The following is a 23,206-nucleotide window of genomic DNA, read 5'->3' on the forward strand; positions in this document are numbered from 1 at the left end:
CCTGGCCGGGGGCCAGCGGCGAGGAAGTTTCCTCCGGCTGCTCACCTCCTCCCCAGCTCCCCCAGGAAAAGAGCCCTGGCACATTTGGGGTCTCCATCAGCCCCTCAAAACCCCCGGGAAGTGCATTTCCCAACAGGGATGGCTCAAACCTTGCTGGGGTTTCTTGCACCGGGGGGAATCAAGGGCTCGCAAGTGCGTCCACGTGCACATCCAGCCTGAAACCCCATCCCTCCCCGCGTGCAGCCCTGCCACTGCCGGTGGATTTACTGTCAATAAAACCACTGCAGAGAATGACTTGTCATCTGGAAAGGAAAAAAATAAAAAAAAAAAAGGTTGGGGGGGGGGAGAGAGGAAAAAAAAAAACAACCCCCTTTTTTTTTAATGTCCTTATCCCTTATCCGAGCGGCGCATCCTTCTCCGGGTTTCCATCCGGAGCCCTGATGGAGAGGCAGCTATCAGCAGGTGCTTGGCGGCCAGGCAAGGAGCAATGAGCCTCGCTGCAGAGCGCGGTGGGGAAGGGAAAAGCAGAGCTGGTGCCAACAGGAAAATCCAACGCTGCTCTCCCGGCCTCGTGGCTTCATCCCCGAGCGCTGGCAGGGCCCCTCCTGTGCCCAGCGGTGAGCCAGGGGGGCGCTGGCTCCTTGGGATGGCCCCAAATCCCATTTCTGTCCCCACAGGGCTAGAGTGGATGTCCCCCAGTGGGTCCCACCCCGAAGCCCCCAGGTTTCTGCTCCAGCAAGGAATGGGCAAGGAGCTGGATCGGGAGACGATGCTCCAGAGCAGGGCCAAAGCAGGTGTAGCCAAGACCTTGGATTTAGGGACAGGGTACGCATGCCTGACCTCCCTGTACCCCAAACTGCCCACGTTCCCATTATCCATGGGTCAGGCAGCGAAGGTGCGCTGGGGGGGGACACCTTTGGGCTGGGACACAGCTTTTGGGGTGAGCCCAGGCTCAGCCTGTCTCTTTCCAACATCCCATAAAGGACATGGGAGCCATCGCTTCCATTCCACTGCAGCAACCCCTGCTCCCTGCGCTGCTGCAGCTGGGCTGGGGTCTGCAGCGGGGTGCACGTCCTCAGCTCAGGCTGTGGGGACCCCCAGATCCCAAGGAGCTCACAGGGGGGACACAGAGGTGGAGAGGGGTTGGAGATGCTGCAGCGCTGGCTGGGCAGCACCCCAAAACCCTCTTCCTTTACCGTGGGCAGGAGGAGAGCACCCAGCACCCTGTGCAACCTGCCCTGGGCAGCGGGGAAGCACCCTGGGGACCTTTCTGATGACTTTGGAAGCAGCTGAAGGTGAACGGCTGGGAAAAAGGCAGCGCACCCTGCACGGGGCAGGAGCCCAGCCCCTCCAGCAGGGTTTTGTCCCCGCTGCAGCAAGCATCGGCCGGGGTTGTGCTGGCAGCAAGGAGCAGGGCTGCACCCAGAGAGCTCAGGGAAGGTGCTCGAGGCACCCCGGAGCCCCACTGCCACCCCAAGCAGGTGCTGGAAGGCGGCTGCCTCCAGTCCTCCAGAAAAGGATGGAGCCACGCGCGTGTTCAGCACCCACCCCGCTGTTTGGGGTGGCTGGGGCCACCCGTGGGCGAAGCCTGCGAGGGCTTTGGAGACCGTGGATGGGGGCAGCGGGGTCGGGGCTGCGTAGGGGGTCTGGAGGGGGCTCAGGCGGCGCGGGGAGCTGGAGGCTGACTGGAAGGCGCTGGGGGATGGGAGCGGCACACGCAGGCACACGCACACACACATTACCCACATGCACACGGCAGCAGCACCAACAGCCCCTGCCAGCAGCCTGCAATCGCTGGAGCGCCCCGCTCCTCCGCCTCTCCTCCTCCTCCTCCTCCTCCTCCTCCTCCTTTTCCTTCTCCTCCTCCTCCTCCTCCTCCTCGCTGCCCACCGGCCTGCGGCACCCCTCCACGGCCTCCGGCCCCACCAGCGCACAGACAATGACTTCATGCGGATTATGCATCTGAAGAAATCACCAGCTCCCAGATAGCCACAGGGGGAGGTATCCATGTGTTTGGCAGGGAAGCAGCCTCCCGCTCGCCTCCCTTCTCCCCCTCTTTTCTCCTCGCACCCATCAGCTGCCTCCTCTCCGCCGATGGTCGCCTCCGGTCCCCCCGCGCGGCGCTGAGCGAGGCCCCGGCGCATCCCCGCTCCCACGCTTGCACCAAGGTACCGCCGAGGCTATTTTTATTTCTCCCCCCCCTCTTCTTTTCCGGTTCGCCCGCCGCTGCCGGGCTCGGTGCTGCTGCTCGCACCCTCCGTGCCTGCGCCTCTCCCGCTGCCATCTCCCCAGCCAGCAGCGAGCGGTGGAGGAGGCTCGTCCCAGCCCCGGCACCTGCGTCGCAGCGGCGGCAGCCACGGAGCAGAACCAGCCCAGCTCCGGCCCCGGCCGCCAGCCCTGACTCCAGGTTTGCATCTCCCACTCCTTCTTCTCTTTGTCGACGCGCCGGTGCCATTCGGGGGATGCGTGGAGGGCCCCCGGAGGGTGCTGGAAGGGGGTGGTTGTGGTGGGGTGCCGGTGGGGCTCGGCACCCGGGTCTTGCCGTGGGATGGGGAGCGCGGAGAGGAGGTGGGAGGGGAGGAAATGTGAGAGGCTGCACCCAAATAAATAGACACGGATGAAATAGGGAGGCTCGGGGGGGAGAGCAGGGCACGGCAAAGCATCTGCCCCACGCGAGGGCCGCCGGGCGCATCCCCAGCAGCCCTGCCCGGGGATGCCACGGGCCAGGCAGCACCCAGGAGGCTGCGGTGGCGGCAGGCACCCACGGGCTCCCTTCTCGGCAGAGTGGCAACCCCTGGGTGCCGGCGCGGACCATGATGGACCTGAAGGTGGACGAGGAAGAGGTGGACAGCGGGCAGCCGGTGAGCATCCAGGCCTTCGCCAGCAGCTCCACCCTCCACGGGCTCTCGCACATCTTCTCGTACGAGCGGCTGTCGCTGAAGCGCGTGGTCTGGGCGCTCTGCTTCCTGGGCTCGCTGGCGCTGCTCGCCCTGGTCTGCACCAACCGCATCCAGTACTACTTCCTCTACCCGCACGTCACCAAGCTGGACGAGGTGGCCGCCACCAGGCTCACCTTCCCCGCCGTCACCTTCTGCAACCTCAACGAGTTTCGCTTCAGCCGGGTGACCAAGAACGACCTGTACCACGCCGGCGAGCTCCTCGCCCTGCTCAATAACAGGTGGGTGCTGGGTGCCCCGGGGTGGCCCCGGGGGACACCTCCAGCCACGGCTCAACGTGCCACCGGGTGCCCCACATGCCCACAAGGTGGCTGGTGTGGGTGGCATCTCCTTAACCTCCATGAGGAAGCAGATCCTGAGCTAGTTCAGCTCTACAGAGGGATGTGGCCATTGCATGGCCCTACCATGAGCGGGGTGACCCCAGGTCCTGCTCCTGCTCCTGGGCGCGTGGCTCCCACATTGGAGCTTCTCTGGATGGATCCAGCCTGGCTCCGGTCCCCACGTGCAGCAATGCCAGGAGGTGAAGCTGCTGAGTGTCACCTGCACGCTGGGGCCATGCCTTGGGCTGCAGGACCCCACGGTGCAGCACCCAGGCCCATCCCCATGCCCGCAGCAGCTCCGTGGTGCTGCCAAGACATCCTCATGCACTCGGGGCTGGCATCAGGGTGTGCTCTTTGTCTGTGCTCATTAAGTGGGGCACAGCCACCGCATCCAGCCTGCCACCAACAGCATGGAGCACGCAGCTGGGCTGCCCTGAAATGGGGCTGGTGCTGCAGGACTGATTTTGGGGGGCAAGCAGGCTCTGTTTGGTACGTGGTCACTGCCAATGCCAAGCTTCTCCGGTGCCGCAGGTGTCACAGTGGCCCTTGGAGAAGGACGCTGATGGTTGGATGCATTGAGCTCCTCCTTGCCCATCCTCCCGCCCCATCTCACACCTCTGGGCCAGTTTGTGCTGTTGAAAGCTCTGAAAAATGCCATGGGCAGAGTGCTTTTGCCAGGGGTTGGGGCAGAAGTAGTTCGTGCGAAGCCCAAATGACTTTTGGCAGAGGGAGCAGCCACTGCAGCCAGGCCTGAGCCTCTGCCTGCTCCTTCCCCTAAGATACGAGATCCCGGACACCCAGACGGCCGACGAGAAGCAGATGGAAATCCTGCAGGACAAGGCAAACTTCCGAAACTTCAAGCCCAAACCTTTCAACATGCTGGAGTTTTATGACCGGGCTGGCCACGACATCAGGGAGATGTTGCTGTCCTGCTTCTTCCGCGGGGAGCAGTGCACCCCCGAAGACTTCAAAGTGGTGAGTGCCCCCGCGGCCCCCTCCCAGCGCCGCAAATCCACCTTGCGAGGAGGGTGTTTGTCCGCCTGTAACCATTCCTGCCTCCTTTTGGCTCAGAAAGAACGGGCAGCAGCAGCATTAAGGGGATGCCAGGGGATGGTGCTGGGCTTTAGAGGTTCAGGTGCCCCCGAGGCGCGGGTGCCGCTCGGTGCAGGGTCCTTCTGCGTGCGCAAAGCTCCCCAGGATCACTTGGGCTCTGCCAAGCAGGGTTGTGCATGCTGGGCTGGACACCTTGTGCTGGAAACCACTGCACGGTGAGGATGGAAAAGCAGGGAGAGGCATGGAAATGGCCAGCGGGGACCTAAGGGAGCCCCCCCAGGCCCTCGGGGAAAGCAGGTCTCAGTGGCACAGCGCGGCGTGGAGGCTGCGGCTTGAACTGGTGCTCAGCTCCAGCGCACAATAAAGCCTTTATCCCCCCGCGGCTGCCTCTCCCCCGTCCAGCTGGGAATTACACAGTGCTGGCCATTCGGACGCTGCCTAATAAATTCGGCAACCGGGGTGGCTCTTTGTGAGCTGGCTCTGGTGTGGCGTGCGCCGCTCTGTGCCTTTTGGGGTCCCCGTCCCTGTCCCCAGAGTGGCCTGGGGATGTCCCACTTGCATCCCATGCTGAGCGAGGAAAAAACCACCGAGCGTGCCGAGGAGCTGGCTGGGTGTCCCCAGGGCTGCTGCCCAGGTCCCGGCACCGTACGAGTGGTTTTAATCATCTGCAGTAAATTCCCTCGGCGGGCTCTTTGGACAGAGCAGCCTTCTGTTGTTAGCGGTTGGGCGGTTCGGTTGGTAAATGGAGGCAAGTAGCAGCCCCGAGGGGGCTGGATCCTCCCCGTGGGGGTCAGGTCCCACGTGCAGTCACCAGGTGGTTGTGGTGCCTGGCCCTCCCTGGTGGTGTTTTCTGCACCAAAGCATCCTCAGGAACTCATCCTTCATCCTTCCATCCATCTGTTAGGGTCCAAATACCCCGCTCCCCCCATCCACTCCGACCGGGAGAAGCAAAATAGACTTGCAGCTGGTTTATTATTACTGCCTGGATTATTCCTTGCAAGCAGGTTTGGATGATTTAATGGATTTGATTAGAAAAAGCTGGCTCAGTGCTATATTTATGTTGCTCTTTGGATTCCCCTTGCAGCCTTGTGCAGGCAGAGCTGTGCGTGCCGGGGCTGGGGCTGGCGCCGCCTGCGCACGCGGGGTCCTGCGGCCACCCCGTCCCTCCGAGCCCCTTCAGGAACCTTTGCCCTGTCCCCAAACGGGGCTTGAGGCTGTTTTCAGAGGCGTTTGTCTTAAAGGTTAATAATTCCTGCTGTCACACTGTTCCCTGCTGTGTCCGTCCATGCTTGGCACTGCTCTGGGCCCCGTGGCACCGAGTGAGGCCGGTGGGTGCTGGGGCACCCTTGGGACCATCCCTGCACCGTGCCCCGCTGGCCCTGCCCGGTGCCCCATCGTCCCCCCACCCGTGTCACCCCCACTGCAGATCCCACTGCCTCTCTTTCGGAGCCCCTTGCACCACCCAGGCTAGCGGGATGCCCAAGGAGGGGCTCTCACAGCCCCCCCTTATTGATACAGAGGAGATGCTGCACCCGAGGGGACCCCCGCCGGGGGCGATTTGGGGTCTGCCCAGACCCCACGGGCTGGGGGGGAGCTGCCTGCGTGCAGGCAGGGATGGAGCTCGCTCCTTTCCATACCCGTCCCCTTCCCAACCGTTCAACTTCAGTGCTGTGGCCAGGGGGGAGAGCGGGGGGGGGCAATGGGGAGAGCCGGGGGGGGAAACTGGGAGAACCGGGGAGCAATGGGGAGAGCCGGGGGGTGATGGGGAGAGCCAGGGAGCGCGCGGCCGCCCAGGCGATGCCGGCTGCATGCTGATGTTGGCCGGCGCGGGAGGCGACGGGAAGAGCCGCGGCTCCACCGCCAGCACCGCGGCCGCCGCGTTATCTGTCCCCGGCAGGAGGGAGGGCTCGGGGGGGGAAACACAGAGAATGCAGATGGGGGGGGTGCCGTAACCGAAATATCCGGGGTGAAAATAAGGGGGCTGGAGCTGCCCGATGTCCTCACCCCCCTCCTTGCACTGCTGGGTGGTGGGAGGGCATCACTGGGGGGTGGCCACGGCAGCTCTAGGGTCCCCCCCCATGTGGGGAGGGCTGCCTGCGTGGCCCCATAATGCTGGGAGCATGCCGGGGGGGCACACTGCAGCCCCCCTGCATGGAGGGGCCTTGGAATATGCCCAGGATCCCCCAGCACACAGGGCTGGTGCGGGATGCCAGGGGAAGCCCGTCCTGGGGTCATGGGGGCTTTTCCCACCTCCCCTTTTGTCCTGCGTCATCCCTGGGCCACATCGGGGGGGCCCCGGCCTTGCTCCTTCCCCTCCATCACCACCGGGCTGTGTGCTGTGGGGGGGTGCTGCGAGGGGCAGCAGCCACATGTAGATAGATGTAGGGATGCTCTGGGGGTGGGTTTTGGGTAGGTTTTGGGGGACTGAGCCCTTGAAGGAGACCTGGGAGGATGCACAGGGAGCTGCAGCCGCCTCCTCTCCCCAGCCCCCAAATCCTGGCATGGCCTTAAAACCCCGTGGGGCACGCACAAGGTGTGGGGCATGTCCTGAACCCCCCCCCGCCCCTCAGAGCCTCCATCCCTGAAGGATACGGGGTGAGGACGTCCCCAGCACCGGGGCCATGAGCCCCACAGAGCTGCTCACGGGGAATCCTTCCAGGGCTCCTTTTTGGGGATGGGGGAATCGGCCTCCCCTTCACCTCCGTTTTGGGGCCGTGCTCCCCATTGTGCTCATTAGCAGCAGAGATCAATGTTTCTCGCCTGCTTCTTCATTATTTATAAGTTCGAGCCCTCATTCCTCTGTGGGAACGCACGGCCCCGCTGGCTCCCCGCTTGCATTTCCCCTCCCTCCCCATGCGGAGGCCCCGGGAGTGCTGCTCGCTCCCCCGTGGATCTGCTCCCTGCCCAGAGGCCTCGTCTCTGGGCTCTAAATCCCATTAATTTTCTTTCCACCAAGGGGAAAATGAGGATAGCCTTCCTCTTCACCCCACAGTGTGTGGTCTGGGGCATGGCAGGGGTCACGGGATGGGAATTGGGGCTGTCCCACATGAAACCATCGTTAAACCTCGGGGTGGTGCCGCACGCTCTGCTCTGCTCAGCCCCTTTTTGGGGTGGGGGTGACGTGGGCAGCCATGCCCAGAGCTATGTGATTTTGCAGCTTTCCCATCTCCCCCTCCCCCAGCCTGTCCTGGGGGAGAGTCACGTCCCCAAATCCCCATCCCCCTGCTGCTTCGGGGCGCGGGAGCCGTGCCTGGCCTCGGAGCCTTAGGGCAGCGCACGTGGGACACCCCAGATAAAACTGCAGAGGATTAAGACCTCTGGACCATTTCCATGAGGCTCCGGGGCTGAGCTGGCACTCGGGAGAATTGAGTCTGACATGGAGATCATGCCGCTGCCTTTTGCATCGGCTTTCTGCATCCTCTGCCCTGGAAACAACGAGTGCCCGGAGGATGAGCGAGGCAGGGAGCAGGAGAGGTCTGGAGCAACCCCAGCAACCCCCTGCCACGCTCCTCCTCTCCTTCCTCCCACCCGCGGAGCAACGTGGGCCCCTCCAAACCCCAAGGCACCTTTCTGAACCCCCCCCCAGATCCCAAAGCCACGGCTCTGCCTCAACCCTCAGCCCTGGGGGACCCCAGCACTCACCGGAGGACCCAGGCATCGGGGCCGTGGCAGTCACGAGCCCGGAGCCCCGCGGTGAGCGCAGCATCCCCGCGGCGAAGCGCTGGTGGGTAATCATGGAGCCGGAGTGAAAAACATCTCCAACACAGCTGGAGAGACCAGGCGCGGGAATTACCGATACCCAGATATTTCCTGGAGCTGTAGAGAGTTGAGAAATAAACCTCACGGGCTCATCTGGCTCAGGAAAAAACAACCTGGGGACCGCGTGGGCAGCAGGACCGGCCACTGACCCCAAAAAGCATCATCCCCCAGCCTGGGACCGGTCCCCAGCAGCACAATGAGCCCGGCGGCGCTCCCCATGGTGCCCAACGAAGCCGATGCGTTTACAAACGCTGTAAAACATTCAACTGATTTATGTAAATCACTTCTTAACGCGGCACAAGGGCTCCTAAATAACTTATAAGCATTTGAAACTGTTCGCCTCTATCTGTTGTTTCCGAGTTGTGCTTCACCTCCGGCATCCCAGCCGTGGTCCCCGGGGCCCGGCGGTGCCATCCCCGCCTGTGTCACTGCAAGCTCCTGTCCCAGCCATCAGCACCGTCGAGCAGCGGCTTCGTTTGACCCCGGAGCTCGCATCGCTTGCCACGCGAGCGAAGCAAACCGCGTGGGACACGGGCAGCGTGCCGCGGAATAATCGGAGCTGACGGAGCAGAGGAGCAGCCCCAGACGGGGCCGCAGCTATTTGCTGGGTCAGGAGCACCCCGACTCGGCCAGCTAGGAGGCTTTCAAGGATCTCGGTATTTCGCTCCAAGGAAATCATCCAGAAAGCAGCCCAGAGCCATTTAGCCCTCGGGTGCAGAGCGGAGGCACCGATGAGCGCTGTTCCTTGGCCGCTTCATTTCCTCGGTGCTTACTGAGGTCTTCTGGACACTGGTGCCTGCAGGGTGCAGGTGGGAGAATTTGGGATCTCTCAGCCACCCACGGCTCCACTCGCCCCACAAAAACACACAGCGAGCGACTCTTGCTTGAATCCAGTCACATTTTACTCATTTTGCAGCAGGACAGCACGAAACAGTCCCTATTGCTGCACGGGAGCGGCGTCCCCAAACCCCCTGGGATTTTGGCAGAGCCAAAAGCAGCAGAAGAGGGTCAGGAACAAGAGGCAGAGGACATCAGTGCCGGGCATGGCACAGCGGGGGCCGACGCGTGCCTGCGCCTCGCAGCTGGTTCGTTAGCAGCTCTGCCACGGAGCAGGTAAATCAGTTAGCGCCTCGAACCTGTAAGCACCGAGCAACATCGCTCCCGTTCACCCCAGCAGGAGATTAGGAGAGGAGAGAGGAGGACACGCAGGAGCAGGAGCAGGCCCAGCCGGGGGTCATTTAGGTCCTGGGCTGGCATCGCAGCCGTCCCATCCCCATCAGCGTGCACAGCCCTGCCCAGAGCCGGGAACACGCGAATATGCACCACGCACGCACGGGAACACTGCGCACCCGGAGGCATTGTGCACACCCCAAAGCATTTTGCGCACCCCCAAAGCACTTTGCACAGCCAGAGTTACCCTGCACACCCAAATTGCTTTGCACCCCCAGAGCTGTCTTGCACACCCAAAGCCCTTCGCGCACCCCAACACACCCGGAGGTGTCGTGCCAAGAGCTCCGAGCACCTCAGATGCACCTTTGGGGCCCTGCCAGGCTGTTCCTGCTCCTCTTGAGATGCCTTTGCACACAAAATCATTAGGAAATTAATTATTAATTATTATTAATAAGGTTTAATGGTATCTTCAGCTGCTGGAAGAGATGAGGAGGCTTTCGAGCACCATCTGGCTGGCCGTGATGGAGGCAGGGATGCCACGACCGCGGAGCTCCAGGCACACGCACCCCGGACACCAGCCCTCGTGGGAGCCACAGGCTGGAAATAAAACCCTGAAACACCACCAGAAAATGGAATTTGTTTTTTCCAAACGATTTCCCCTTTATCTCCCCTTCAGTCTTTATCTGAGAGCCAAGCTGAGCAGCAGCAGCTGAGCACACGGCGCGTTCGGTGACCGAGGGTATTTCAAAGAATTCACCCAGGAAAGCTCTGCAGGTGGCTTCTCCTTTTCACCAGTGCTAAACGGGGACAACCTGGGGCAGGGGGAGCAGCTCCCCTGAGCACCTGGAGCCACGCAGGAGGCAGAGATCTCCCCAGGGAGATCCGGGAAATTAACTGTCTCATGGCCTTTTGCCTCAGTTTTAATTTATCTGGCTTTTTATAGATGCCTTTGTTTTATCGCCTGCAGAGTTTGGTCAGAGCCGGGGCTCTCGAAGCAGCAGGCATCACTGCAATTCCCGAAACAACCATGACTCAAGATGCACCTCACCATCTCAGGCTCTTATTTATTTATACAGGCCTTGACACTTGGATATTACAACTTTTTTTTTTTCCTCCTAAATATTTTTCCCCCCTGCATGGAGGATCCGCTGCATTTGCACCTAGGATCCCAGCACCAGGACAGAGCCAGGGACACTGGGGCAGGGGCTCCCCCCACCCTCAGTTTATGGGGGATTTTAAGCCCCTTCTCGCTGCCCCAGCAGCCCCACAAGGCAGCGCTGAGCCCCACGCAGAGCAGCCACACGCCGGGGCTGTGTAACCACCTTGCTTGGATTAGATTTGATTTGAAAACCATGCGGTGCGCAGAGCTGGAGCAGGCGAACGCAGCGAGAAAACCCGCTCGGAATACAATTTCCACCCCCCCTACCACCACCAATACAAACATCGGCTTGAATGTTTGCATGAACTGTCTAAGCAATTGTGAAGGATGTCGGAAAAAATTGCAACCTGCTTATGGGTAATTCACAGGCGGCAGGAAACACGGGAAGGCTTTCGGATAAGTGTCCACCCGGAGAATAATCCTGGGGGCCCCGGAATTAGCGGCACTTCGGCAACCTCCTCCTCTGCTCCCAGTGGGGCAGGAGCCAGCACGGTGCTGCTGCCCCCCTCCAAGGCACGGGAGCTGCTGCAGAGGGGTAAATCACCCAGCGAGCCCTCGGCATTACAAACTGTTTCAATTACAGGAGCGTAAACGGATCCTCAGCAAGAAGGATAAGGCGGCTGCTGGAGCCATCGTGGTGGATACACAGAGGAGCCCGGCCGTGGATACCCACGGAGCCCCCCCGGATCCCCCCCAGCAGCAGGACCCCAAGGGGACCACGATGCCGACAGCCCCGGCACCAGGCAGGGCTGGCTGGGAAGCGCTGAGCAGCGCTGGGCCAGGGAGGTTCTGAAAGATTAATGGAGTTTAAATGGAAACGTTTGGAGAGGAGATAAGGCTCGTCTGATATGAAATGATATGGAACAACGGGAGCCAGGGAGGCCCCAGGTCCATAATGAAGTCCACTTAGCGCATTACTCACCATAATGTGCTTTTTATTAAAGTCCTGAGCTGCAGATGCTGGGGCTGCAGACGACAGCCCCGGGCAGGATGGCACGGGGCCGGCAGGGACTGGGAGCATCCTGGTTGTAGGCACCCCGGGCTCTGTCACCAAAACCAGCCAGGATGGAGCACAGCAGCCCTGCACAGCCCCAAAACGGGACCTTTGTTTTCCCATCCCCTGCACGAGCCAGGAAAGGATTCCCACATCACCCATGTGCGTAGCTGGGGCTGGACTGCCTGGGCCCATGGGGACAGGGTGGAGAAGAGGCGGAGGTGGGGAATAATACAGAGAAAAAGTCCTTTTTAATCATCAATTTTTCTGCATTAGAATGTGACATGCTAATCCACTGTGAAGCGTCTAATCTGGGGGGATAAAGGGTCGGATAACACAAGCTGCGCCTGGCTTGGCCGACGGTGCAAGCAGAGGCAAGGTGGCAGCATCTGATAAGTGCAGCAGGATTAGTCCCAGCAGAGATCCTGGCCGCCCGGGCAATCCCACCTTGCTCACCCGCCTCCTCTGCCCAGGAGCAGCGTGAAGGCTGCCCCGACTCTGCCTCTTATTCAGGAGCTGCAGCTGCCCCAAATGTTGCAGGCCTGAATTTTTCCCCCCCTCTCTGGTGCATCGCAGGCGCACGGCAGCCCGCTCGCCCCACCAAACATCCGCCCCCAAATCCTGCTCCTGGGTGCTGTGGGATTGCATCCAACCTCATTGACCCCCCCAGGGAAGGTGCAGGCAGCCCAGCCCCAGCTTGGCCAGGCCTTGCCAGGATGGAGCCGAGCGGATTTGGCTCCCAGGGCACCTCCTGCAACAGCCTCCCCGGGGCCGGGCTGCTGCTTGCAGGCCTGGGATAACAGAGCTTGCAATGTTGTTTTCTCCTCGCCTCCTCGGGGATTGGTTTATCTCTATGAATAACTCCATCCCGGCTTTGATCTCCTCTGCCATTAAAGCGTGACAGGCTGTGAAATGTGCTGTTGCTGCCGTCAAATCCCCCTCCTGCCTTCCCCCCCCCCACCCCCACGCCGCCTCCGTGCTCCCCCGCTCCGGGGAACCTCCTTTCCCCAGCCCATGATGAGCTGCAAGGCACAGAGCGGGGCCAAACGGCCCCAAAAAGCGGCCAAACACCGAGCTGGAGCCAGGAACAACCCGGCTCCTGCCACCGTCCCGCTGCCCCCACTGCAGCAGGGGACAAGGGCACGGAGCATCCCCGGTCCCCAGCCGCAGGTCGGGGCACGGCGGCATCGTCCCAGCACGCGCCGCCACGGGGGCTGATGTCACAGCTAATTATAGCATCCCCCGTCCCTCTCCCCCGCAAAAGCTTTACCTGAAAGAGGGTAAAAATAACTCCTGCTGCGGGAGGAGCTGGAGCGAGCCCAAGGACTGGCTCCGGCATCTCCAAAACTCGCACAAACTGGGACGGCAACCCCTGCCCGCGGCACGGGGACACAGCCACGGTTTGTCCCTAATTGTAGGGGCAGGACGGGGTCCCCCAAGCACCGGTGCCACCGTGCTCCTGGCTGGGACCATCAACTGGTCGCCCAGTTTGAGTGGTGGCTCCGGTAACTGGAGCCCAGGCAGCGCTTGGCTCTGGGAAGCAGCCTTGGTGCTCTCCGCAGGCTGGTTAAGCCGAGCGCGACAGGTTAATGGCTCTGGCCGATGATGGAGCGTTTTCATTACAGCACCTCCCTCTCCCTGCTGCAATTGCTCCTGAAAAGACACATTAAAAATCCCCCCTCCATGCCATTAGATCAGATTAGCACCTTGCTCACACCATCAGGGACCAGCAGGGCGAAGCAAACCCTTTCTCTTCCATTTTCCTTCTTCGCCTCTCCCTCCTCCACTCATTGTCACTGAAACTCCCTGTCCCATAGCCAAGGGACGTGACAAATCCCAGCCTGACCTCAGCCAGCCTCATTCCCTGCCAAAAGCAGCCTCTGGTGCCTGTTCCCTGCTCACACCACAGGGCTGAGCCAGCCCCATGCCCCCAAACCCCCTCCCAGGTGATGCTTTTATCCAGCCCTGCCCATGGTGCAGCTGCAGCTCATCTCCGAAAAGGCAAAGGGGCAGGATGTGACCCCAGTCCTGTTCCCTGGATGAGTTTCCAGCTCAGATTCTCCAGGTTGCTCCTGAAATGTGTGACCTTGCTCCCAGCCTTATGAAATTTCATCCTGTGGCTCTGGCACTCGTCCCCAAGGTCACCCCCTCTTCTCCCAGGCACTGACAGCATCCCCAGCTTTGTGCTCAGCGCCTCTGCCAGCGTTCCCCTTACACTTTTGGGGCCCTTTTGGGGGATATCAAGCTTGGAGGGCCCCAGGGCAGACCCTTGGGGGACCACGTGCTATCACACCATAACTTCTCCTCATCCCTGCCCTGGCAGTGGTCCTCGGGGTGCATCCTGCACGTTTCACCAGCACCTCTTTCTCAGGAAGAGCCGATAACTTTGTACCGGGCTCCCATCCGTTCCGTAGAAGTTTCCTGGTTGTATTTGTTCAGCAGATTTGGGGGTGCCCGTGTCCATGATGTGCTCAGGGACAAGGGGCCCTGATATGCCCCATGGTGCATGCAGGCAAGGAGGCACGGCAGCCGAAGCAGCGGGCTGGGGTGTGCTCATCGCACCCGAGCATCAGAAACCTCCCGTCCAGCTCTGGCGCAGCAGAGGCCTCCTGGATTCAGACGCTCCCCTTCCCCTCGGGTCCACGACGGCGGCTGCGGTGCTGGGATGGGGCTGGAGATTGCTCTGTGGTCACATCGGATGCTTTTATGAAGTGCTGAGTGCAGGAAAAAAAGCGAAACCGCAAGAAGGGGCCGTGCTGCCGCAGGGCTGCAGTGGGGGATGCCTTTGCTCCCGGCATTCACCCGGCCCTGGCTCCGTGCCCCCATCCCACCTCGGGGCTGCTTCTCTGGTCCCTCTGGTCCCATTCTGCTCACCAGCACAAAGCCTGGACGCCATCCCCGGGGGGAAGCTGTGGCTCCCCGTGCCCCGCAGGGATGTGGAGGATGAGGTGATGCACCGCACAGCAGCTGGGCTCTGCAGGAGTCATCGCCCTAACCACGGCAGTGCCAAATCCTGCAAATCCGAGTTGGCTCGGAGGACAACGGACCTTGGAGCGCAAGGGGACGGGTGCCACCAGGGCAGGGCGAGCACCACGAGAGCTCGGGGACACCGCAGCATCCATCCATCCGCTCCCAATGACACCACGCAGACGGGCACCGCAGCGGGACGGTGCCGCAGGCATTTTGGGCAAGGCTCTGGCCGCCGTGGTGAAGAGCAGGGAGAGCACGGAGAGCCAAGCATATGGTGGCTGCGGAAACAGCCTGGCCCCGGCGGGGTGTGCCTGGCTGGAGCAGCCGCTCAGGCTGCCAGGACCACAAGACCCACCGGGAGGACGGAGGATGCAGCACGCAGCACACCGGGTGCCTGCGCGCACCCCCGCGCGCACCCATCCTCGCGGGACCTGGCAGCCCCTCGGCTTCCCCAGGCAGTGCCAGGAGCTCCCAGCACGGCAGCGCTTCTGGAGCCAGAGACGTCTCTGCTCCGTCCTGCCAGCCGCAGCCGGGCTGGTCCCCCGGGACCGGGGAGCCCGCAGAACCGCCCCTCGCTCCTCCTCTCCTCGTCCCCGCTCCTCATATACCCTCCTCTCTCCGTCCCCTCCGAGCAGCCCTCTGCTCCTCTCCTCTCCCCTCGCTCTCGCTTTCTCCCCGCGCATCAGCGTGCCTCTTGCTCCTTTTCCCATTTCTCCTTCCTGAACTTTCCCCTTCCTCCCTCCCCGCTCTCCCCCAGCCCCTCTCGCCCACCCTACAAGGCATTGAGCCACCGCCGGAGACCCCCCAGAAGATCAGGGGCCAGGACCCCCCCGCTGGACAATGCCCCTCCAGATCTTCTGCACCATTTCCTTCTCCCGCGAGGAAGGACCAAGAGATGCCCCAGCTGCCGGGAGGGGAGAGGACGGAGCGGACGAGTTCCTGTACGGGCAGGAGGAGGATGAAGAGGAGGAAGAGGAGGACGTGGGAGCAGCCACGGACTTTGTGGCCTTTGCCAGCAGCTGCACGCTGCACGGGCTGAGCCACATCTTCGTGGAGGGCAGCCTGGGAGCCCGGCAAGCGCTCTGGGCGCTGGCCTTCCTCCTCTCCCTGTCCGTCTTCCTCTACCAGGTGGCCGACCGCATCGTTTACTACCTGGAGTACCACCACGTCACGCTGCTCAGCGAGGAGGACAGCCCCGAGATGACCTTCCCCGCCGTCACCTTCTGCAACATCAACCGTGTGCGGGTCTCGCAGCTCAGCCACGAGGACCTGCTCTACCTGGCGCCCCTGGTCGACTACGAGCCCGGGATGGAGCTGGGCTTTGCCCCAGCCCAACCCAGCTCCTGGGAGGAGGACGAGCCCCTAAATTTGTATGTTTTTTTGAACCGCACTTGCCACCAGCTGGAGGACATGCTGCTGAGCTGCAGCTACCGGGGCGAGCGGTGCGGCCCCAGCGACTTCGTGGCGGTGAGTAGCCCCAGCACAGCCCCGGGTGGCAGCACGCTCCTTTTGCCTGGCACCGTCGTCTCCACCAAGTATCCTGCCTGCTCTCCGGCTTGCTCGGCTCCCGTTACCCCTCACCTGCCCCACGATTGCTCCTTCTCCTCGCCCCAGCTCACCCTTCCCACCACCCGGGGCTGCTCAGTGTGGTGAGCGCTGTGTTCGCAGCTCGGGGTGGGGAGAAGCAAAGGACTCCTGCTGCCTGTCCTCTGGCCCCAAAAGGAGAGGGAAGGGAGCAGGGAGCAGCTCCAGCCAGCACTGTATGAGATCAGGCAAGCGATTCTGTCCTTGCCCGGCTGCTATGGGGACAGGCTGATATTTCACCCCATCCTCCAGCACCCAGGCACCTCGCTGGTGTCGGGGATGGTGCCGGCTGCGTGGCCCCACTGGAGAGCAGCTCCGGGGCTGTGCTTGCAGAGAAGGTGCCTGGCACCTCCATCCTCGTGTCACCACCACTCCTAGGCTTGGCACCGTGCAGCCTGCTGGCCCTAAATGCCCTTTGCCCAGGCTGGCAGCAGCTGAGCAGCGTGGAGCCGTGCCGGTGGCCGGAGGTGAGAGCTGAGAACGGGGGAGTTGAGGATCCTGTCCAGCCCCGTCCCCTATGGGGCTGGAGGAGGAATGGGGCAGGTGCTGGTCCGGGCACGGGGCTGAGCGACACCATCTCGGGGATCTGGGGCTGCCGTGGGGTCCGTGGGGTTGTGGTGCTGTGAATCTGCGAAGCGTCTCTGCTGAGCCCACGCCGTTCCCGTGCCCGTTGCCTTGGTGCGGGTGTCTCCTCCTCTCTCGGGGCAAAAGCAGGCAGCTCCAACGGTGAGAGACCCCCCGTGCGGCAGGATCCCAGGTCGGATGGTACCCCCAGGCTGGGGCCGGCGGCATTTTGGGGCTGGTGGTGCCCTCCCAGCTCTGCGCAACGGTGCCGGTGGCAGTTTGGGGTCAGCAGAGGGGCCCCAGCCTCAGCCCCGTGTTCTCTCCCGCAGGTCTTCACGCGCTATGGGAAGTGTTACACCTTCAACGCGGGGCAGGACGGGAAGCCCCGGCTCATCACCATGAAGGGGGGCACCGGCAACGGCCTGGAGATCATGCTGGACATTCAGCAGGATGAGTACCTGCCGGTGTGGGGGGAAACAGGTAACCCACCGCCCCAGCGGGTGCCAGCAGCTCCTGTCCCGCTCCCCAGCCACCTTCCAGCTCCTCACGCTGCAGGGCCACGTCCCTCGGGCTCCCTCCTCTTCCCTCCTTCCATTTCTCACCACTTCAGGTCCTTCGCTTTCCTTTTCCCTCCTTGTCTGTGCTATTTGCCATGGCAACCCCCCATCAGTTTAGACAAGCAGCCGTCACTTGTTTATAAATAGAGCCGAGCGCTTTCCCTGCTGCTCTCCCCAAGCTCTGGGCTGCAGGGGTCAGAGGTGGAGGGGACGAGGACGAGGTGCAGCAGAGGGATGGACGGATGGCTGGACATGCAAAGGAATGGATTTGCTGATGGGAAGGGTGGCAGGCAGAAGTTTCGTTCCCTCTGGCAGCCGGGTTCAGCCCCTCTCTGCTTCTCTCTGCCGCAGACGAGACCTCGTTCGAAGCCGGGATCAAGGTGCAGATCCACAGCCAGGACGAGCCCCCGCTGATCGACCAGCTGGGCTTCGGGGTGGCACCCGGCTTCCAGACCTTCGTGTCCTGCCAGGAGCAGCGGGTAGGGGCTGGGGGTGCCGGGATGCTTCCTCCCACCCTCTGGGCTAGACCCTGTGCTCCCTGTGCTCCTCTCCTCACTCCTGGCTTCTTCCCTCTCCCAGCTCATCTACCTGCCGCCTCCCTGGGGCGACTGCAAGGCGGTGGCGGGCGACTCGGAGTTTTACGACACCTACAGCATCACCGCCTGCCGCATCGACTGCGAGACCCGCTACCTGGTGGAGAACTGCAACTGCCGCATGGTGCACATGCCGGGTGAGCCGCGCGCCGCCGGGTCCGGCCCCTCTACCCTCGGACACGGTCCCATGGGAATCCTTTCTCTCTCCTCCAGGCGATGCCCCTTACTGCACCCCGGAGCAGTACAAGGAGTGCGCAGACCCGGCTTTAGGTGAGGCCACCCGGCCCCCAAAGTGGGGCTGAGTGTTGGGTTTTTCCCTCTCTTCATCCCTCTCTCTCCCTGCCCAGATTTCCTGGTGGAGAAGGACAACGAGTACTGCGTCTGCGAGATGCCCTGCAACGTCACCCGCTACGGCAAGGAGCTCTCCATGGTGAAAATCCCCAGCAAGGCCTCTGCCAAGTACCTGGCCAAGAAGTACAACAAGTCGGAGCAGTACATCGGGTAACCCCCCACGGGGACAGGGCGGCATCGCGTCCCCCGGGCTCAAACCTCAACCTGACGCCGCTTCTTTTTCGTGCAGGGAGAACATCCTGGTGCTGGACATCTTCTTTGAAGCCTTGAACTACGAGACGATCGAGCAGAAGAAGGCGTACGAGGTGGCTGGTTTGCTGGGTGAGTGGCTGTGCCCTGCGCCATGCCCCACGTTGGCATCCTCCAACGTGGTCCTGCGTGCTGCGAGCCCAGCCCCGAGGCACCGGGGTGTGCTGACAGCTTGGACACAGAGCAGGGCACCCCACCGGGTCACAGCAGTGATGGGTTCTGCCCTTTCTTTGCTCCATCTGCCCCCAGACTCTGGGTTCGTGCCCCGCTGATGAATTCCCTCTCCTCTCCTTTCCTCCCCTCTCCAGGTGACATCGGAGGGCAGATGGGGCTCTTCATCGGGGCCAGCATCCTCACTGTGCTGGAGCTCTTTGACTACGCCTATGAGGTGAGCACCTCTGCCATCCCCTGGCTGCGAGGGGGCCCGGGAGATGCTGGAACACCAAAGTGCTCCCCCCCAGTCCCCTCTGTTCCTCCAGGGCAGGCACAACCCCATCCTCCCCTTGGCACCACGTTCCCCCGGGGCTGGCAGAGCCCGCTGTGGGGTGCTGGGCCATTCCCTGCACCTTGGGCACGGGGCAGAGCCATTTCTGAGCCTGCGTGGAGCTGAAACGTGGCTCTTGTAGGTGATAAAGCACCGGCTGTGCCGGCGGGGGAAGTGCCGCAAGAACCACAAGAGGAACAACACGGACAAGGGCGTCGCGCTGAGCATGGACGACGTGAAACGCCACGTAAGTGCTGAGCGTGCCGCGGTGTTTCACGGCGGTGGTGGGCTCACTGCTTGGGGAACCAGCTGGGAAAAGCAGAGGCAGCAGGCAGAGATGTTGTAGGGAGCCAGGGATCCCACTCAGCAGGGTTGTGGGTGAAGCCGGTGAGCCCAGCACCCCATCCAGCCTCTCTGCCCCGCAGAATCCCTGTGAAAGCATACGGGGCCACCCGGCAGGCATGACGTACGCAGCAAATATCCTACCTCATCACCCGGCCCGGGGCACCTTTGAGGACTTCACCTGCTAACTGACGTCTGGATGTACAACCTGAGCTACCAAAGCCCTCCGGAGAGCTGCCCTTCTCCCTGCGAGCGCCAGCGGAGAGACACACCAAGGGGACCTCGCTCCTCGCCACAGTGGGACATGGACAAGAGCGACGGCCTCGGATTTCGGGCCAGGCGGTCGGCTCGGGCCACGCTCGAACCTGGCGTGCAGCCTCCGCGGCAGCTGCTCCGTGCCTGCCCCGCTAGCTCAGAGACTCGAGGACGCTCCAGCCCAGCCATCCTCGCGGCGCGGGGAGCGACACGCACAGCGGGCTGGGGCACGGGCCTTCCCCGTCTCCTCCCCTTCGGCTCCCCTCAGCCTTTTTAACTAGAAACCCAGAAGCCAAGAAGAAGCAGCCATTCGGCCGCACGGTCTCCATCCACAGCCCTGTCCGTCTGTCCATCCGTCGTCTCCATGCCCATTTTGTTCCCACGTCTTGGCCGGCGCTCACTGGTGGCCCTGCGCCCGGCGGGAGGGATCGCTGCGGAGCCAGCGGGCACAGCCGTGGGTTCATCAGCCCCAGCAGAGCCTCGTTGCCCCCTGGGACCACGGTGGCCCGCAGCCCACCCTCACCACGGCCCTGTCTCGGCACCCCCGGCTGCTCCACGTGCACAAAGACGGGGCAGCTCCACCTCTCCAAAACGTCTTCCTCGGCCACCTGCCCCGGGGACGGCGGTGCCCGGCCGCTGAGCTCGCCGGTGGCTGCAAGCGCCGTGGAGGACCCAGCCTGGGGGTGCCACCTTGGCATCGAAGACTCTGCTGCCCAGTCGCTCTGCCTCGGCTGTGTCACGGGGTGGTCTCCCTGCCTGTCTCTCCTGGGCTTTGCCCCGCAGTCCCTAGTGTCCCCAGGGAACCTGGAGCTACCCCGTGCGGCCCCAAAAAGAGCCATCCTTGGGGAGAAAGGCATAAGGAAAGCTCCTGGCCTCAGTTCCTGGCCTGGCTCAGCTAGGGGCGCAAGGCAGAGCCCCTCAGCACCGCTTCAGCCAGGCGGGCACAGGAGCCCCAATACCAAAAGGGTTTGGAGGTTTAAGGGACACCCCACAGCACAGGGTGCTCCGGTCCGCGGGACCGCAGGCTCCCACCCCACCCCGACAGCAGCCACCCCCGGGGGCCACAAGCCCCGGGCACCTTTGGGGTGCTGGCCAGCTCGCCGCCTGGGACCCCCGCTGCTCCTCCTGTTGCTGCCCCTTCCCAGCAGCGGGGGCCGGCCGGCCGGCTCTGGCCGAGTCTCCGCTCCCTGGGCCCGCGAGCGCATGGCCACTTGGCTCCAGGGTCAGTGGCAATCGGCCTCCCCCAGCCCCTGCCAGCCCCCAGGCCCCCTGGCATCAAGCAAAAGCCCTCCCGGGGCTGAAGTGCTACTTATCTTTAAGAGCTTTTGCAATAAGTCTTTTTGGTAATTATTATTTCTACGGTGTGCTTTCGTTCTTCTTATTGTCATTATTATTATTTGCTTCCTGACCAAAATTAGGAACTGGGGGGCAGTCCTTTGTTATCCAGCGATCACCCAAAGATGACAGGTCGGCCGCATCCATAAATTTTCTTATGGATTTTTCCTAATGTTTCATTTCACGTCATTTATTTATTTTCTTTCGTTCTCTCCCACTAAAGCTTTTAAAGATGGGGCTGGGATTTGACCTTGATGCTCGCCTGTTGAAGCATACACTTTTTCGTTTGTTTCTATTCTGCCATCTGCATTTTATATTTCTTATATATAATATATATGACTATATATATATGTGTACATATATATATATATATCTATATATGCATCATATCAGTGTAGATACCCATCCCGTAGCATTTAGGCCTTGTTCTTGTGCCATTTTTTTTTCTGTTACTGATCTCTGAATGCCTTCAAGTGTATAAAGTGTTGAATTCTCTCTGGTATCTGTACTATGTACACACATTTTCATAGGAAGCACAATAAGATGACAGATGCATTGTACATCAATACCTGCTACTCTTAACGATGATATAAAGAATGATATAACTCACGAGCACTGAGCCTCATCTCTCTCACGGAGCTGCAGGAAATGCTCCCCAAGGAGGCAGGGGGGGGGACGGCAGCATCCCAGGATGTTCTTGAAGGCATCCCTGAAATGCTGGAGCCAAAAGGGAAGGGGGAAGGGGAAGGATAAAGCTTTGGTCCAGACTTCCAGTACAGCCTCCAAATGCTCACGTGAATACCTGTAACAACAGAGATGATGTTGAACAGAGTCCCATTAAAAAGCCCCTTTATATATCTCCGACACGGCATCCCTGCCTGGTCCTGTGCTGCCAACGTGCCCCGAGGGATGCTTCAGGGCTGGAGGATGGGAGCTGACTTTTGCTCTCAAGCAGGGGGAGGAGAATTGACATACGTGCAGCTGCTGATCTTTGACAAATCTCACACTTCTGTGCTTTGGGACAGGTACCTGAGATTCAGCAGAAATGAGTCACCGGCTGGAATATTACCTGGTTTTAATTTAACTAAGTTAGTAGCAGTTGTAGTACAAGCCCTATGCAAACACAGCTTCTGTCCTGCAGATTTCCAGCTGCAAAGAGCAAAAGCAACATTCCGGGTCCTGGGCATTCAAAAGGGCCCTCAGGACCCTGTGGAGACTGCATAATAGCGAATGGGCAGTGGGCAGGGAATACTAAAATGCCAAACTCCCCCCGGTCACTTGGCTCCGGCCACGTCCTTCTTGCTCCTGGAAATGGCAGACGGGTGTTTTGCATTTAAACTAGAAGAGACTCGCTGCTATTCTGGTCCTCCTCTGCCAGAGCTGGTGCTGCAAAGGCCACGGGGTGGGCTTTGAATAGGAACAAGATGATACAGCAAAGCCCAGAAGGGAGTTAATGAACCTAAATTAATTGCAGCCAGACACTGCGAGTAGCCAGAGCAGCTGACCGTGCCCGCTTCCTCCCCGGTGCCATTCACACGGCTCCTGTTGCAGGGACCAGGCAGTGACCCCAGCTCTGGGAGCCGTAATCTCTTCCAGGGCTCCCCATTAACGTCCTGGGCTGTGCTAGGAGCTGGCCACCCATCTGTCCCAGCCTGGCGCTGCACGAGCACCTCCCCAGCCTCGGCACGACTGCCTGAGGGTTTTGCTGCTGCTGGAAGCGATGCCGGTGAGCCACAGCCTGGAACAGCCTCACAGAGGGGTTGCCAGGACCCCAAAAGCAGCACAGCTGATGCACTTCCCACCCCTGCAGCCGAGGCAAGGTGAGGGATGGGTGCCCAGCCAGGAGCCGGCCACCAGCAGGAGCAGCACGGTCACGAAGTGGACACGCTGCACATTTTCTGACTCGAGGCTCCAAGGAAACACAGGATCCGTGCACCGCCGGAGCATACGGGACGGGGAGCCTGAGCTGGGGATTACCACGCAGGGGCTGCGAGGGGCTGGCAGCCTGCAAGGTGTGCGAGGCACGCAGCGGCGCGAGCCTCCCGCTGTGCGCAAGACAAGGAGTTAATTACACCTCGCAGGAAGCAGCTCTGCCGATCCACGTGAGGACGAGGTGCGACGCACCCAGGTCTGAGATTGCTGGGAAGCACCTGCTCGCACACTGCTGTGTTTACCTTGCGGATCGTGTGGCTGCTGAAACCCTCCCGAGCTCGGATTAATCATGCAACGTGCACATAACCACGGGCAGAGATAGCATCACCTCTTCTCCTCCCTGGCAATAATTCCCGGTTACCACTTGCTCTTTGCGAACGCTGCCAGCAGAAACAGGCGCTGAGATATAATTACACAGCCCTGGATGCTGCTCGGCTGCCTGGAGCTACCGCCATACGGGTTGGGGAGGAAGGTTTCAGAGGAGCTGCCTTGTGCCAGCAGGTGCAGGAAAATGAAGGTGCGCGGGGTGGCATTTCACCAGCCGTTTCCACTGGGAGGAACAAACCAAACCCTCAGGG

General features: G+C 61.4%; 1 protein-coding gene across 3 annotated transcripts; it reads left to right on the forward strand.

Moving 5' to 3' along the window:
• Window positions 1-1,713: 1,713 nt before the first annotated feature.
• ASIC1 (acid sensing ion channel subunit 1) lies at window positions 1,714-21,308 on the forward strand. 3 transcript variants are annotated; one of them, XM_068663462.1, is made up of 13 exons: window positions 1,714-2,168; window positions 2,293-2,407; window positions 2,784-3,178; window positions 4,057-4,252; window positions 16,860-17,010; window positions 17,439-17,566; window positions 17,667-17,817; window positions 17,894-17,950; window positions 18,028-18,181; window positions 18,261-18,352; window positions 18,589-18,668; window positions 18,907-19,011; window positions 19,190-21,308. In XM_068663462.1, exons 3-13 carry the CDS (start codon window positions 2,814-2,816, stop codon window positions 19,292-19,294), a joined length of 1,584 nt encoding a protein of 527 aa, XP_068519563.1. In that variant the 5' UTR covers window positions 1,714-2,168; window positions 2,293-2,407; window positions 2,784-2,813; the 3' UTR covers window positions 19,295-21,308. The 3 variants fall into 3 exon arrangements, with proteins under 3 accessions (XP_068519563.1, XP_068519564.1, XP_068519562.1); XM_068663463.1 differs by having other exon boundaries at window positions 1,714-2,001; XM_068663461.1 differs by lacking the exons at window positions 1,714-2,168; window positions 2,293-2,407; window positions 2,784-3,178; window positions 4,057-4,252 and adding an exon at window positions 14,967-15,849.
• Window positions 21,309-23,206: the final 1,898 nt, after the last annotated feature.

This window comes from Anas acuta, chromosome 29 (genome assembly GCF_963932015.1).
Source record: "Anas acuta chromosome 29, bAnaAcu1.1, whole genome shotgun sequence".
NCBI classification, from domain to species: Eukaryota; Metazoa; Chordata; class Aves; order Anseriformes; family Anatidae; genus Anas; species Anas acuta.

Coding starts and splice junctions, on each gene's coding strand:
- ASIC1 (XM_068663461.1), top strand. CDS start 15,223: ATGCCCCTCCAGATCTTCTGCACCATTTCCTTCTCCCGCGAGGAAGGA. Junction 17,567..17,666: donor TGTCCTGCCAGGAGCAGCGG/GTAGGGGCTGGG, acceptor TCCCTCTCCCAG/CTCATCTACCTGCCGCCTCC. Junction 18,182..18,260: donor AAGTCGGAGCAGTACATCGG/GTAACCCCCCAC, acceptor TTTTTCGTGCAG/GGAGAACATCCTGGTGCTGG.